The sequence below is a fragment of the Pipistrellus hanaki genome (assembly GCF_964339955.1).
Source record: "Pipistrellus hanaki genome assembly, chromosome: 4".
Classification (NCBI taxonomy): domain Eukaryota; kingdom Metazoa; phylum Chordata; class Mammalia; order Chiroptera; family Vespertilionidae; genus Pipistrellus; species Pipistrellus hanaki.
In genome coordinates this window covers 86,340,736-86,357,131 of record NC_140506.1, presented here as the reverse complement: position 1 = coordinate 86,357,131, position 16,396 = coordinate 86,340,736, and the positions used below count along the sequence as shown (strand labels likewise).

Sequence of the window (16,396 nt, the reverse complement as noted above, 5' to 3'; positions counted from 1 at the left end):
ACCAGGTTCATAACTTAGCAGAGTTACTTACTATATGAGATACAGGCATGCTAATTGGCCTATTTGATCATCCACTTCCTCATCTTTAATGGCTAATGAGTGATGCCTGCCTCATTGGGAGAATGAATTGTAGTCATGAGCATAAAGCTCCTTTAATAGTACCTGACACTAAAACACTCAGGATATTGTTATTGATATTATTATTATCAGTAAACTATGAGGGTGTTGTTTTGTCTTGAGTCAAAATATGAGTAATTTCCTATAAAAGCAGACTTCTGAATTAGAATAAGGTTTTAACTATAGAAGCCCCCCACCCCAGATTGTGACTTCTACCTTAGAAATATAAAAATAGCTATACTTGAAAGTTGCTAAAAGAGTGGAACTTAAATGTGTTCTCTCTCTCTCTCTCTCTCTCTCTCTCTCTCTCTCACACACACACACACACACACACACACACACAGACACACACACACGCGCACACACACAAATACAGATAACTATGTGAGGCCATGCATGTGTTGATTTGTGCTAATCATTTTAGAGTGAATACATATATAATATCATCACCTTATACACCTTTTAAAACGCATATTGCAATATCTAATTATATGCCATCTTTATTTGTCAGTCACAGCTCACTAAAATTTGGGAGCAGAGGGAGAAATAGGTTAGGGAAAAAAGTTCTGAAAGAAGAAGCAACCAGGAAGCATGAGGTCAGAAGGTCTGTGTTGCTCATCCTTCTCCTGATTTTTAATTGTCTTTTTGGTCCATGGAGGAACTCAGGCAACCAAGGACCACCAGCTCCACAGGAGAATTAGCCACTTCTCCCAGTGTAAACCAGTAAACACAGCCTGAAACCATCACAGGTTTAGATTTCTATAAAATCAGCCCCATAAATAGTTACTTTTCAACAAGTCAGTAGTTTGAAATCTGCCCATGTTGCCCTTTTCCCATTGCGATTGGTGAAAAGTCCAACGCCTGTAGTGGTAATGGGTATCAGAATCCCCTCAAGTTCTGGAACTTAACAGCATCATGCTCACTTTATTTACACATAACTTTATTTACACATAACTTTTAGGTGGGCCCAGACCTTCTCACTGTGGCCTGCCCACCCTCCAGAGCCTCAGCCTGGACACCCTGTGCTCCTCCCCAGCCTTCATAAGAAAGGGACTCTTGGCCCCCAGTGAAGGCTGCTTCCCTGGAGAAGCACACAGGCTGTTCAGGGAACCTGCCAACCCACACCCAGCCCCTGGAAGGTGCTCATTCTCATTGGGGGCACATTCTGTGCTCTCCTTTGCTCTGTCCACCCAAAATAGAAGTGAGATTCTGTCTTCCTGGAGGCCTCATCCCACTTTTAAAGTGAACTGTAACCTCAAAAGGCTTGTTTTGTTTTGTGCCAAATTATGCTTAGAGGCTGGAATAGCCTTGGCTAATAATTTATTTAATGCAGGTTCACTGTGAGAATTGTAACAATTTCACAAGCTAGGAGCATACAGGAAAATGTCTCTTAACAAGCTAATAAAGAAATAACAACATACTCCAAATCAATGATAGGTTCATCACACTTTGTTCTGGGCAGAGGAGATGGAAGGGATGAAATCCAGATTCAGTTGAGATGTACCATTATATGAGTTGGCACCTGAGAGAGATGGCTTGGCCAACGGAAAGCCAATGTCCACATGCCAAAGCAAATGTAAAAGCCCCCTGTTGGTAGAGCATGTTGCTAGGGAACCGGGCGCCAGTCTTGACTGGCAAGCTGATCTCTTTTGAGGGCCCTCTCCGTGATTTTCACTACTTGCCCATAAAAAAAAAAAAAATGGATCGCCTTTAGTGGTGATCACCAAAGGTCTTTGGAGAGCTATTTATATCAGCAGAGTGTAGCCTCGCCCAGACCTAACACTCGGACAGCACTCACAAAGTATGGCATTTATGGTCCAAATGTCCTCTTGCCATGGTTGCTTCTCCAGGTGTTTCATTTGCTCAACCCCCAGAGAGGCTCCTCAGCAGCTGAGCGACTGAGTGCTTCTCAGTGATGACAGATGCGACGATGACATTCTGACACAGCTTACTTCACTCAAATCAAAATAACTGTACCCTTAAAAATACTGTCATTTTTTGTCACAAACAAGTGTATTTGAAATCCTATCAAACCAACACACAACAAGGATCTTTATGATCCCCCTCTCACCTCAAAACTGTGGACTGAAAAACACATAGGCCTGGCCTCTGTGACTAAGGAGAGGAGACTGTTTGCATCCTTTGTGAGTCCATGCGGCCAAAATATAAATGGCAATATTTTCCCCAAATAACGTGCTTTCACATCTACTAGTATGCCCCCATTGATTTAGGGGGGAAACTCTAACAGCTGCATGTGGTAATTTTCTCCCCACTTTCCAGATAAGACTCAGGAAAGTGGGATGAGGTTCCTAGTGGGACACAGCTTGCATGTGACAGGCCAGGCTTCCAGGTTCCCTGCTAGTGCCCTTTCTGGCTGAGAAAAATGTATGGTGGGAACTGGAAGGATTGTTCAATGTTGGAGAAACTACAATTACAAACGTGGACTGTGCTCAAGGCCTCCAGGAAATCCAGATGTGCTTGGACTTCAATTTCCAAAACCCAGAGTTTTTTAGTGGAATATTCAAGTTGGGGATAGACTCACAGCACTTACCTCCCTTTCCATTTAAACAGTGTTTGTACGCAATATTAACAAGGGGAACTCTGGCTCAGAGAAATGTTTTCAAATGTCTGTCAATACATTTAAAATGCAAAGGATCAGGCTAGATCAGGATAGACCCCTACAGAAGATTCTATAATTAATCTTTTTCCTTGTAGTTTGCTTGTTTACATCCATCTAATTCTGTGATTTTCCAAAGACTTTGGAGTATACATGATACAATACTAAAGATCAATAAAATAACAATGGGGAGCCAGGCCGGCATCAACCTATGAACCACGAGGTCGAGATTCAATTCCCAGTCAGGGCACATGCCCGGGTTTGTGGGCTCAATCCCCATTGTGGGGCATACAGGAGGCAGCCAATCAATGATTTTCTCTCATCACAGATGTTTTTTATCTCTCCCTCTCCCTTTCTCTCTGAAATCAATAAAATATATTTATTAAAAAAACAACAATGGGGCAGGGAAAAATATGAATTGGAATGGGATTTGTACAAATTCTAGAGTTTTAGAACTGAATAGGGAGAAGGGAGTTAAAATACTGATCACCTTTCTGGGTGGTAAAACTGATATATGAGTTAGATTATGAGCTTCTGGACAGCCAAGCCCAACATAGATATTCTGTAGCAATTTAAAGGCTATAAGGACCCCTTAGAGTTCTGGGTGCCTGGCATGCAGCAGGCCCTCAGTAACCATCTGAGGATTAAGTGAATGAGTTGAGTAAACTATTAAGTAGAGTTAGCAATAAGAATTTTAATAGGAGCACCTGCTTTCTGCATTGTATTTAATTATTCTGAAAATACTCATGGCTGGATCCCATAGGACCTTCCAACTACTGTTTAAGATGAGCAACAAGAATGCATGGTTATTGTGCATTTTCATCTTAACTTTAGGTGTCTGAAGGGAAGCATAGTTATAAAAATTAGTAATTATAAGTGATATATTAAACTATATATAGTGATTATAATATAATTATCAGTCATAAAATATTAATAATTATAAACTGTGGAAATCAACACTAGTGCAATCTAATTAGGGGGGGAAAGAAGACACAACTCTATTTTGTGCAGAAACAGGGCGCATATGTTCAAAGACATGCTCATACAGTGAGAGGTGTGTTATCAGTGCTGGCAGACACATTGGCATCACTGGAGTGGCTTTTTGAGAATACCTGTGCTGGAACCACTCTCAAAGATTCTGACTTAAGCGATTGGGAAATGGGCCTGGTCCTGATTACTTTATTTTTTAAATTTAGCTGACTGTAATGAGCAGCCAGGGTGAAAACCTCTATCTTATAACCAGTAGATGCCCCTGAACCTACAAATGGAATGAATTTGGCTCTGTATAAGGGCCATCTTGGGACACCTTGGCTGCCCTCTGCCAGGCCGAAGATCAATTTCTCAGGCTGTGGGGATTGTCCAGTAGATAGCCTTGGAGGGCTTTAATTGTGTGTGTTAAATCAATATACATAGCTTTGGATACAAGAAGAAACTTGCTAAGAGTGCTATCAACACCACCTTTTGTATACCAGTAACCAGTCCTCAGATGGTTACTGAGGGCCTGCTGCATGCCAGGCACCCAGAACTCTAAGGGGTCCTGTGAGCATGGACTCACAGCCTTTAAATTGTGACATAATAAAACTAAGAGGCCAACAAAGGAGAAATTGCCAGAACCTTTAGCATAGAAACTTAAAGCCAGTGTTATTTGATGGGAGAAATGTCTGGTCCAACTCTGCCTTTGCAGAAGGCTACTCTGTGTCTTGATATCTGGCTTCTTATATCCCCTCCAATAATACTGCCTGACTACTATTTTGATGGTTAGAATTCGCCCATGGTTGATGTTTTTGGAGAAAGACAAACTGAAGGAGATGAAATTTAACTAAAGAAGAGAAGAGGGACATAAGGATGATATGGCAGGTCACAGGACTAAGCTAAAGGTACCATCAGCAAAATCAGATCCAGACTCAAGGAGGTTGGTCTACGAGAACCATCAGAAAATATAATGAAGTCTGGTAATAGAATAAAGGGAGAGAAAGACCATGGCCCATAGCATTCTAACATCTCATATTGTTGCTGAAACAGAATGTAATTAGTCTACAGCATACTCAAAGGGAAATCCAAATCTCCTTATTATTTGGTCTCAGAAGAACTGAAGATTCTGAACTATATAAGGAAGTTGCTCCACAGAGATGACAAACCCCATTATTGATTCAATATCCCTATATAAGTGCCTCTAAGGAGAGTCTAAGAATGAAGAAGAGGCAGGGTCTGGATCCAACCCCTCTATGTTCAGATTTCATCGGTACCACAGCCTGCTCTTGCTGTATAACCCTTCTATGCTTCATTTCTTCATCTAGAGAGATGGGGATAGTAAAAGAAGTTTTAAGAAAAACTAAAATTAGTGCATAGGTACAGCACTTGGCAATGGCCTGTCATGGATAAGTGCTCCATTGACATTAGTGGCTCTTTGGTTTTGACATTTCCAAGAGTTAAGACATTCGTAGCCTTCTCCCTTGTGCCTAGGAATTTACCATTTTACTTTTTTTTTTTTTTTAATTATTAATCCTCCCTTCTTCCACAAAGCCTCACCATGTCAAGGAGTCTTCTTGAGAAAGGTGGGCTTTGAAATGAAACAGAATGAACTTGCAGCAGATTTCTCAACAAGCTTTCCTGAATTTCCCCATAGTCAGAATTACTCAGAAGCCTGATTCCCTCCCAGGAGCACCCATCACTTAGAAGAGTGTCAGTGGTGTCCTCAGAAGCTGGTTGGTAGCCAGGCCTCGGTTCTTGTTAAATGTACTGATAAACACACTTCTCTCTTGGGAATTCTGGTTCAGGTGATCAGAGTCAAAACCAAGGGTTTAACAAGATTCTACCTAATATTTATCTTCAGGAAAGGTTGAGAAATGAAGTAGAGGAAGGGGTTGAAAATAGAAAGTTAAAGAAGTTGGTAGAGAATTAGATGCAGACTCAGAAGAAAAATGGGAAGGCCCGGCAAAGATGATTTTGAGTAAATCCATGGAAGGTAGTGGGATAAATAGAACAGGATAAGAAGGAAATACAGAGAGCATGACATTATGACCATGGTAGACCAGCTTCTCTTTCAGAAATGGAGTTTCATGTCCATTCTGTTAGAAGACCTCCAGAAACTAGAAGTAAGCATTCCTGGGCAATGTATACTGTTTCTGTAGTTGCATCATTGACAACCACATAGCTAGGTCGCCCTAGCAAGCATGTCAAACATGCAACCCACCAGCTGGGAGTTTGACATGCTTGCCTAGAGCCATGGTCAGCAAATTGTGGCTCGTGAGCCAGATGTGGCTCTTTGGCCCCTTGAGTGTAGCTCTTCCACAAAATACCACGGCCTGGGCAAGTCTGTTTTGAAAAAGTGGTATTAGAAGAAGTTTAAGTTTTAAAAATTTGGCTCTCAAAATAAATTTTAATCATTGTACTGTTGATATTTGGCTCTGTTGACTACTAATGAGTTTGCCGACCACTGACCTAGAGGATAGATAGCATAGTGGTGACATTGCAAGAAGAAACAAAAGCTACAAGAGATGCAGTGATTCAACTCTTTTTTTTTATTGTGATTTGTCCAATACCCAGTGCATCTTAGCTGTGGCTGGTGTTAGAATCACCTGCCAAGCATTTTCCTACCTCTTTCTAGACCCTATCCCAGTCTGATGAAGCCAAGACCCCAGCAGCAGGGCCCCAACATGAGCAGGATTCGAAATTAGGACCTTTAACTTCTCCCTGTGAATCTAATTGGTAGCTAAAGTGAGAACCATTCAACCAGACAAATGGTTCTCATTCTGAATTGCATGCTAGAATCACCTGGAGATCTTTAGAAACTAATGATGCCCTGAGACCCATTCACTAAGATCCCTATTTAGTTGGTCTTGGACAGTGGTCAGCAAACAGTGGCTCACGAGCAACATGTGGCTCTTTGGCCCCTTGAGTATGGCTCTTCCACAAAATACCATAGGCCGGGCTAGTCTATTTTGAAGGAGTAGCATTAGAAGAAGTTAAAGTTTTAAAAAATTGGCTCTCAAAAGAAATTTCAATGGTTGTACTGTTGATATTTGGCTCTGTTGACTAATGAGTTTGCCAACTACTGGTCTTGGATGTAACCTGGTCACTAGAAATTTTAAAAGGACACCAGGTGTTTACCATTGTGGCCCAGGTTGAACTACTTGGCCAGACTTCCTTGACCACCTACAACCACTGAACAAACCAGATGGCTGAAAATCAGGTGCAAATGCTTTGAAGTTTAAATCCATAGGCCGGTGATGAGAGTGAAGAGCAGGCTAGGATTAGCATAAGAGGACAGTCCCTGGGGACAGCCTGCTTCCTAAAGCTGAAGATGAGTGATGACTCCACTGTCAAGAGCTCACCTGCATTGCTCTGGTCACCTAAAGTTCCTGAACATCTTTGAGGATAACCACTTCTCAGCTGCATCATGAAGTTATCAATCACACCTCTCTGGTCATTTGGTATAAAAATGATTTTACAGAGAGTCCTAGATGATCCCTTTATGGCTAAGATAGATCATTTGTCTTAAAGTTCAAGTGGAGAGAAACAGAGCCACAGATGAACACATTAAATGGTGGATACAGGTACCACCCCTTTAAATTCTACCTGAATTTATCTGTGTGCACTGCCCCTCACCAGGCTGTTATTCAGCAGGGATTTCCTATTTATTGTACTTCTGACCACCTGATGGAAAGGTACTTTAGAGGGAGGGGTGGTTGATCCATAGAATTAATGAGTACTGTGGAAAGGCACTTTTCTGAGATGTTAGGGTAACCTCCATCTCAGACAAGTGTACCTTCATCCATAAACCTTTGTCAGGGTAACCTGAGATATAGTGGGATTGTGTGGCTAAAAAAAATATGGCTATCATTTATTACAAATAATTTTGTAAGTTTTTGGCATCGCTTCAGAGTTCATCAGGGATTCCTTAAAAGATCACGATTGGTGCTCTCTGATTGATTTAGATTTGCTTTGACAGAAATCATCTGAGGCTACTCTTTAGAAGACAGTGAGTTATCAAAAGGGTATTCATTATCCTTTGTTCAGAAATTTGCTTGTGAATCAGAAACAGTAAAAACATGAGTTACCTAAAAAAGAAAAAAAAATAGAAAGGAAAGAAAGAAGTAAATGGAGAAATGGTGGCCTGTTTTTGTGTGTGTGTTTTTTTTAAAATGCATATTATTAGAAAGAAGAGAATTAGAGACAACCATAACATTTTCTAAAATTCTGGAACAATTGACAGGCATGGTTTTGAGTTGCATTCTAAAAGTTTCCCCTATTCATTCAGTCACCATCTTGCATTGGTTGCCTCCCACAGCTTTCCTCATGTCTAGTGGGCTGCACAGTTCCTTAGAGAAAATGCAGAGGTGGGATACAAGGGGGCAGTGTCTTCTAGGGTTGGGGAGTATGAACTAAATAGAACCACCTAGCACTAGGGCCCCCTCAGAGATCAGGGAATGGCTGTTCCCAAGAGCTTGCCCTTGTTACAGTGTTTTCCTTGTGAACCTGCTGTAAACAGAGGTTCTTCCAAGGACTTGTTTATTCCACCCACCAATATCACACCTGTAATCTGAGACACCCGTGTCCTCTGCCCCCTGAGTAAGTCCCACGTGAGCAAGTCAAAAACCAATATTCACCCCAAACATCATTTTCAGGGACATTAAACTTTGGAATTTTGATGCCAGATATTGATGGGGCTCGAAAAGTTAGTGTGGACTACAAAAAAAGATAGCAAAACCCCAACCACATTAACTTTAATTGTTTTAAGAGAGGTGATAAATGAACTTAGCTGTGACCTTTGTTATGGGAAAGAGAAACATCAAATACTATTCTCAGAGCATGTATCCTTTTGTCTAGATGTTGTTGGTGCAGAAATGATTAGAATTGTCAACTGAATGCTAACTTCTAGTGAATTTCAATACAGTAGCTCTATTTTTATTCCAGGGAGTACCTCTTCCAACAGTAAAACTTTCTTAAGATGTTTTAAGAAATGCTCAAGCACGAGATACTTTTTGAAGCATTGAAACATTTGAACAAGACCAATCAAGCTAAGACGCCACCAAAATGGATTTATCTTGGTTCTTGATGATCCGTAGGCACAGTAAAACCTCACAAATGAGAACTAGAAGGCTCTATACTGCTGCCGCTGAGGCGTTTAAGAGCCTCGCCAATCTCATCGGGGCATTTGTATAATCTGCCTGACACAGATGTTCTTATTTCTGGAGAAATAAACAGCACGTCTGAATTAGAATGCATTGCATTGCGGAAACGCCACAGTTGAAAACATCTTAAGAGAGTTTTACCAGCTTTCTAGATTTACTAAATCAAAGTAAAATGGCATTTTCCATTTTTATTTTCTTTTAGTGCACCATTAAAAATAATTTGGCAAGACAGGGCTTATTTGAACTGATGAGCTCTCTTCCCTTCTTCACTAGCAAGCCTAGTTTGGTGAGGAAATGATTATCCATTACATGACACCATATAGCATTCTCTTCTGAAATGACGGCATTTCTTTTTCTTGCCTTTTTCTAAAATAGTTTTTGGATATGATATTCATAATAATAAAGTCTGGAATTTTATTATTTCCCTAGCTCATTGCAATATACTCCCCCTCTTTTTTTTCTAATCGTCTATATTTTTAAAATGTAATCTCTGCTCAGCATAGAAATCTGTGTAAACTTTGTTTGAATGCCCTGGCCTTGGGAACGTCTCCTGGCATGACATTTTGGTAACACGTAGCATTAATATTCCAATGCAACAGCTTGTACATGGTCCATATTCTGACATCACCATGACAAGGTCCCCGCATGCCTAGCTCATGATCTTTCTAAAAAACTCTCCGAGACCGAGATTTAGCCACACATTCCTTGCAACATCCATCCAAATGCACACCCTCCCCTCCCCTCATCTGAATACATCGAACCAATTGGCAGACAGCACATGTCCCCCTGAGCGAGCAGTATTGTGAATTTTATCTTCTCTTCCAGAAATCAGTTCGTCTTCGTTGCAGCAGATGAAATTTCTTGTAACACCTCTGCAGGTAACAAACATTGCTACTTCTTGATGCATCCATCCACGTCTCAGTATCCTTTTTTTTTTTTTCCTTTCCCTTCACATGCTGCAGTTGGTCACTCTAGAAAGTTTAGTTAAAAAAAAAAAAAAAAAAAAAAAAAACCAAGTCAGTGTATCTTTAGAGTATAGCAGAAGCCTTTATTCTCTACTGCCTAAAGAGACCTTAGACATTTTGCTAACTTGAAAGTTTTGTCTTCCGTTTTAATACTATGTGATCCAGAAAAGTAAAGCTATGTTGAATGAAGCCACAATGAAACTTTATGGTATAATCAGTGCTCTTATCCTGGACAGGGGAGATGAGGGACACAGACATGTGACTTCTGTATTTTTTGACTTATTATGTCTGGGTTCACACAGATGTATATGTGAATTATTTGGGATCTTTCTGGAATGACTGATATAGATTATAGGCCCCCAAAGACTGAATCTATAAAGCTACTGGCATTAGGGAATATAATTACCTCTCTCTTATAAGAAGGGGATCTCCGTTCCATTAGTTAAAGATCCTCTATTGCCTTTCTTTTAAAACCTATTCCAAGGAACAGGACTCAGATGGAGTCTTCTGTTTCTGAGATCAGGGCACTGGCAGATGGAAATCACACTTGCATGATGTGTCCATCACAACAACGCTTGTCTTTTGCTTTGATGTGGTCACCACAGTTTCATTAGCATGGAATTACTTGATTAAATGTCCAGAGAGGTGATTGACTTAACTAACTAGAGATCATTTTTAATTGTTTAAATTGTTTCTTTGTTTATTATTTCTTTTTTTAAGCCTAAACTCTGACTGCCATGATTGCTAGGAATTGTGCTTTTTAGCAAAAGAGTGCATGGTAGAGCTCATCCATGTATCGTTAAATACCCATGACCTTCAAAAGCATACATTAAACTTAGTCTTGCAAATAGACATTCTTCAGCTACCCTTCACATTTGATCACTGGAGCCATACACAGAGGTGTATTTATTTCACTCCCTACTCACAGTCTTTGGAGAGAAGGAGCTAGAGGAAGACAGAGAACTAGGAACATGGCCCTGGCCCTCTCTGCTCTAAAAAAGCAAGGGCTCAGAAAACTGCATTGGTTTCACTGATGTGGTTGGTCTCCATGTTTTTAGTGGATTAGAGTCTCACCTGGGAAGCTGAATGGGGTATGCATGCTCATATTTTAAAGCGTCAGTTTGCTCCTTTTCTATAAAGTCCCGTAGATAATGTTCCTCCTCAACCCTTAGCCGCAAATGTCTCTGTTTCACCCTGTGAAAGGTGGTGACATCCATAACCCTTCACTAATGCCTAATAGTAGAAGATTGATGGTTGCATTGCTGGGGGAGGCAAGGGAATGAACCTGGGATACAAGAATCATTTAACATTTTCAAAACCTTGAGGATGAAGCAGGCAACCAAAGGGGAAATTGCTTGGGAAGGGAAGGAATGCTGGTTTAAAATGTTAATGGACATCTTGTGTGGATACGCTGGTCTCTCAGATTTTCTGTCTTCCCTGATACACTGTATACATATCCCAGTGGGTCTTAGGGTATATCCTAACATCATAGATCAAACATAAGAGGTAGATATGGATTGTTGTTTAGTTACTTATCAAACCCTCCCTTGCAAACAAATGGCTCACACATAATATCCCAAAAAGAGGCTGCAGATGATGAAAGTTTGCCTGAATAGAGCCTGTGTTTTCACCTACCTTATCTAATTTAGGATGGCTGCTCAATAAATTCTTAATGAATTGCTATTGATCAAATTTCAAATTGAGAGGGCAACTGTTGCTTTGACGGCCATATTAATAATATGTTCTATGCTGCTTCATAAGGTTCAATTTGAGCTCTGCATTTTGAATCAAGCATGAAAAAGGAGACACCCCTATCAATCAAAAGTCAAAGGATCTCCCAACCAGACCACCCTCCTCATAGAGAAAGAACTGCTCAGTCAATGAAGTTTATGACTCATGGTTTCAATGAGGTCTTCCCGGGACCTACCTCCCATATCCTGGAAAAAAACCAGGACACCCACATTCTAAACACCACACCTGTCAGGAACTCTCACCTCTGTGTAACGAACAACACTTCTCAGGGTGGATCTGTTGAATCCTGGTATCTCCTGGATTTTAGTTTTTGACACATGGCAACTTTCATCTTTGTAAATGAAGAAAGAAATTAACAAGAGGCTTAACATCTCAGTTTTGAGGGTTTGATAAACATATAACTGAATTTTTTTATGAAGATGTATTATTCTTAGACAGCCACCTAGGAGGACAGAGCTAGCTGAGCAGTGTTGTGTGAGAGTCTGTGTAGAGATGGTAAAAATCATCAAACAACAGCCACAGTGAGACTGAACGAGTTTTCTTTCAATTCCCAAAGGAAAAGTGTCAATGTTTATTTTACGTGGGTCACCTGGAGAGGACACCAAAATGTCAAGTCTGCTTTTGCTAGCCACATAGAAAAAAACGTTTATTATTACATAACATGTGTGGTTTATGAGAGTGTATTAGCAAGCAAATTGATTTTTTGACTCAGTGGCTCCAAACATCATACTCGATGTTTTGTTTTGGTTTTGGTTTGGTTGTTCCTGAAAGACATGTGTGGGTGTCCCATCTAGTACCTCCTCCTTGAACAGCCCAGTAGCTTCTTGAACTGTGACATTGAGATCCTTTGATGAGCACTGGCCGGTGTGGTTTGGTTGGTTGAATGTTGTCCCACGTATCCTGAGGTCGCTGGTTCAATTCCTGGTCAAGGCATATACCTGAATGGCAGGCTCCATCCACAGTGCGGGAGGCTGATCCATGTATCTCTCTCATCAATGTTTTTTTTCTCTCTTTTTCTCTCTCTCTAAAATCAATAAAAACATTTTTTAATATCCTTTGATGAGTTGGATTCTGCAAGAGAAGGTCAAAGGGGCAAGATGGATCTCCCTTCTCCTTCCAGTCAGGGTCTCCTACCACTGTGATTCTTTGGAGCTTTTCCATGACTGGCTAGAGATTGTATTGTAGTAGATATAGGTCTGGTACATAAATGGAGGTTGAAAATCAAGTTGCTTATTTTGACAGAGCAACTGGAAATTCATTTCAGTGGGTTAGTGTGTATTGAGTTATCACTGGTATCAGCAACTGTTCTCAGCCCTCAGGACATACATATCATTACATAAGTCAAGAGAAGCCCTTCCTCCAGAGAGCCTCCATTCTGGTGCAGACCAGACCCCAGTCATGTATACGAATAAGCATATAATGTACTTGCCTGTAACGTTATAGAATAGCTATAATGAATCAAAAAATCAGAGATGGGGCCCTGGCCGGGTAGCTCAGTTAGTTAGAGCATTGTCCTGATATGCCAAGGTGGCAGGTTTGATCCCCTTTCAGGGCACATAGAAGAATCAACCAAAGAATAACTAAGTGGAACAACAAACTCATCTCTCTGTCTGTCTGTCTGTCTCTCTCTCTCAAAAATCAATAAATAAAAAAAAAATTTTAAAGCACGGGAGAGGATGGAAAGCCCCATGCGATGCAACTTTACACTCACAGATCAGAGTAGAGCTCTCTGAGAGGGTGACATTTGAGCAGGGACTTGAATTAAGTGAAGGTGTGAACCAGGTAAGTAATTGTGGAAGTGAGAGCACTTCAGGCAAGTGCAAATGCCATGGGGTTGAGGCTGCTTGAGGTAGCCAAGAACAGTAAGCTATCCAGTGTGTCCAGAGCATATGAGTACAGGGGAGAATTTTAGAGATAATATCATGAAGATATCCAAGGATTAAGACAAATTAGGACCCGGAGGCTGCAGAAACCATTTGAGATTTTATCTTCAGTGCGCCGGAAAGGCACTGGAGGGCCAGCTGCGACCTGACTTATCTCTTTAATGATGTGTTAGACTGCTTTGTGAAGAATGGATTGCAATATGGCAAGAGCAGAGGAAAGGACCACAGTGTGAATCTCTTGCAGCACTCCAGGGAGGAGTGACAGAGGCCTATGTTAGGATGATGTCTGTGGAGGAGCTGAGAAATGGTGGTCTCTGGGCTGTATTTTGACAGGTGAACAAACAGGATGTACTGGCAAATTAGAAACTTGCCAGGTCCACTTTGTGTTACATGCCATGTCCTCCTTTGGACTCAAAGGGTGTATCCGTCATTCCCATCGAGGACTAAGGCTTTTGTCACCATGGAAATCAAGCCCTTCATCTCAGCTGTTACTGTCCCTCACATGGGCTTTGCTGGATTTTCCAGGGTATAGTCGTAACTTGCTGTCACTTATTGAGCAAATTCTGTGTGCTAGCAAGTGTGTGTGTGTGTGTGTGTGTGTGTGTGTGTGTGTGTGTGTGTAGGCAGGCATACATATGTAATTTATTACAACGTCGCAGTGAGGGAGATGTTACTATCATCCTGTTTTGCAGGTTAAAAAAGAAAAAAAAGTGTTCAGGCCCAGAAAGGCTTGGTAACTTGCCCATAGTCACACTGAAGTCTATCAATACCAAACTCTCCACTGGACCATGCTGCCCCCACATGTGCCTTTTATCTTGCCTTTGGACATTGACCGTTGCCTCCAGGTGGAATGCTCTTGCTTTCTTCAACTATGCTATATTGCTCCTAGAAAACTCATATTTGTGAGTTCAGGGACATAGTTGTGGAAATTTGGAGACTACCCAAGGGAACCGAAAGGTTCTCTAAACAATTGTTTCCCTGGGTGTTTATTTGAGGTGGTTCATCCCCTTCAGGCAGCAGGTATATGTCTAGTCTCTCGGATGTGCTGGGCACTGATCTAGATATAGGAATAAAGTGAGGAGGGGAGCTGCTCTCTTGTCCGGGGTCACTATATGTATCAGGAAGACAGAGGGTTAAACAAGCAAAGTGTGGTCCAAGTCAGTTCTCCAAAAGTCTTTCATGTGCTGAAAAGCAGTGGCTAAAAATCAGCTAACAGGATAAGTTATTCCCTGAAAACTACTGGACACTTGGAGCAAGTTGTTTTGCCTGAAGAGTCCAAGCTCCCAGCTGCCCCCTCCTGAGGGAGTGTGTGTGTGCGCTGGTGTGTGTTGGGGGTGCAGGTGAAGGCCAGGTCTTGGTCCATCAGCAAGTCTTGACCTCTCCACCACACCAGGTACCATCTTAGTAGCATGTGAAGCCAGTTTGGGGACACACTCCCAGTTCTTATCAGTACTGGTCACATCTGTGAAAGCTTCTAAAACCCTCCCCTGTGGGACAGGTTGACATACACTCCATTAAATAACTATTAGAAGCAATGTTTGGCAAGTTTATAGGCACAAAGGGGATGTTGGCACCCCATCCAGTCTTCTGTCTTCCCCTGACCTGTGCCCATGTGCACATACACACACATGTGCATGCACATAGCACATGCATCCATGCAGCTGCACTAAGACTTCAGATAATATCTAGAAGACATTTCCAAATTGGTCATTCCTCTAATTGTGACCCATCAGGAAATTTTATCTCAGTGTCTTCCCTTCATTCTGGTGATTTGATTATTCAGCCTGCCTTGAATTGATTTGGAATTAATTGGCCTGTTTCCAATAAGATGTGATGTCTATTATCATAGGTGAAGCACAGAGTGCTCAGGGGGCATATATCAAAGGGACGAAGTACACATAAACAGCATTTATTGACAGCTTTCTGTATACCAGGCATGTTCAATCTTGTTACATGCAATAACAATACCCAACAAATAAAATGTATGTATGGGAATTAAAGATATCTAGATAGCTCTGAAATAGCCTGAGTATGGATTCTATATCAGTAAAGATTTTTTTTTTAAGAGAGTGGTTATCAAATGTTAGAGCCATGAAAATCCCTTGCAGATCTTATTACCAATGCAGTCTATGTCCTCCCTTCCCTGCCTCAGAGATTCTGATTCACAGACCTGGAATAGGGAGCTTGAAAATCTACTTTCTTACAAGTTCCTCCAGGCAGTTCCAATAGAGTTGTCCTTAGATCACACCTTGGGAAACACTGAGTGGATCACTCAGGAATCCTATTATTTCAATGGCAAGGAGAACACCCAAATTTTTTATCTAGAGCCATGCTTGACAATATAGTGGCAAATCTCTATGTGTGGCTACTGAGCCCTTAACATGTGGCTGGTCCAAATTGAGATGAGCTATAAATCTAAAATACATACTAGATTTCCAAATCTTACTATAAAAATATGTAAAATATTTCAATCATAATATTCCTGTCAATTACAAATTGAAATGATAATATCTTTATATAGCAGGTTAAATAAAAATATAAAAGTGAACTTCACCTGGTTTTACTTTTGTAATGCAGCTACTAAAAAACTTAAAATGTCATACGTGGCTTGCATTTGTGATTCTCTTTATATTTTGATTAAACAGTACCATTCTAGAGCCACATTCTCATTCATTTTATACAAACGAGTATCGAAAGTGTTGGCATACCTCAAGAACTGGTCTCTTAGGAGGTGAAGAATATTCACTCAGAATTAAAATGTTTTGACAGATAATCTGGACATTGTTAGTGTTTTTTGACTTTACGTTTTAATTTTGCCTCCAAGTAACCTACCTCCTTCTCACATTGCTTATTAACCTCTCAGAATCTTTGATCCATTTACAAGAGGCATTACTCAGGGCTTCAGATGGACAGCTCAATTCAAGGGGA

The 16,396-nt window shown here is 40.9% G+C and overlaps 1 protein-coding gene across 49 annotated transcripts in view; it reads left to right on the top strand.

Annotated features, from left to right (window-relative positions):
• RBFOX1 (RNA binding fox-1 homolog 1) overlaps positions 1–16,396 on the top strand; it is a 1,418,051-nt gene that overhangs the window by 1,390,133 nt on the left and 11,522 nt on the right. For 26 of the 49 annotated variants that reach the window (XR_014794880.1, XM_084882381.1, XM_084882372.1 and 23 more), the window contains one exon: positions 9,694–9,746. The exons of the other annotated variants lie outside the window; for them this stretch is intronic. Coding sequence is in view for 25 of the 26 variants with exons in the window: in XM_084882381.1 (XP_084738507.1) it covers positions 9,694–9,746 (53 nt within the window). In the remaining variant the exon portion in view is untranslated. The remainder of the gene's footprint in view (positions 1–9,693; positions 9,747–16,396) is intronic. 49 annotated transcript variants of the gene reach the window in all.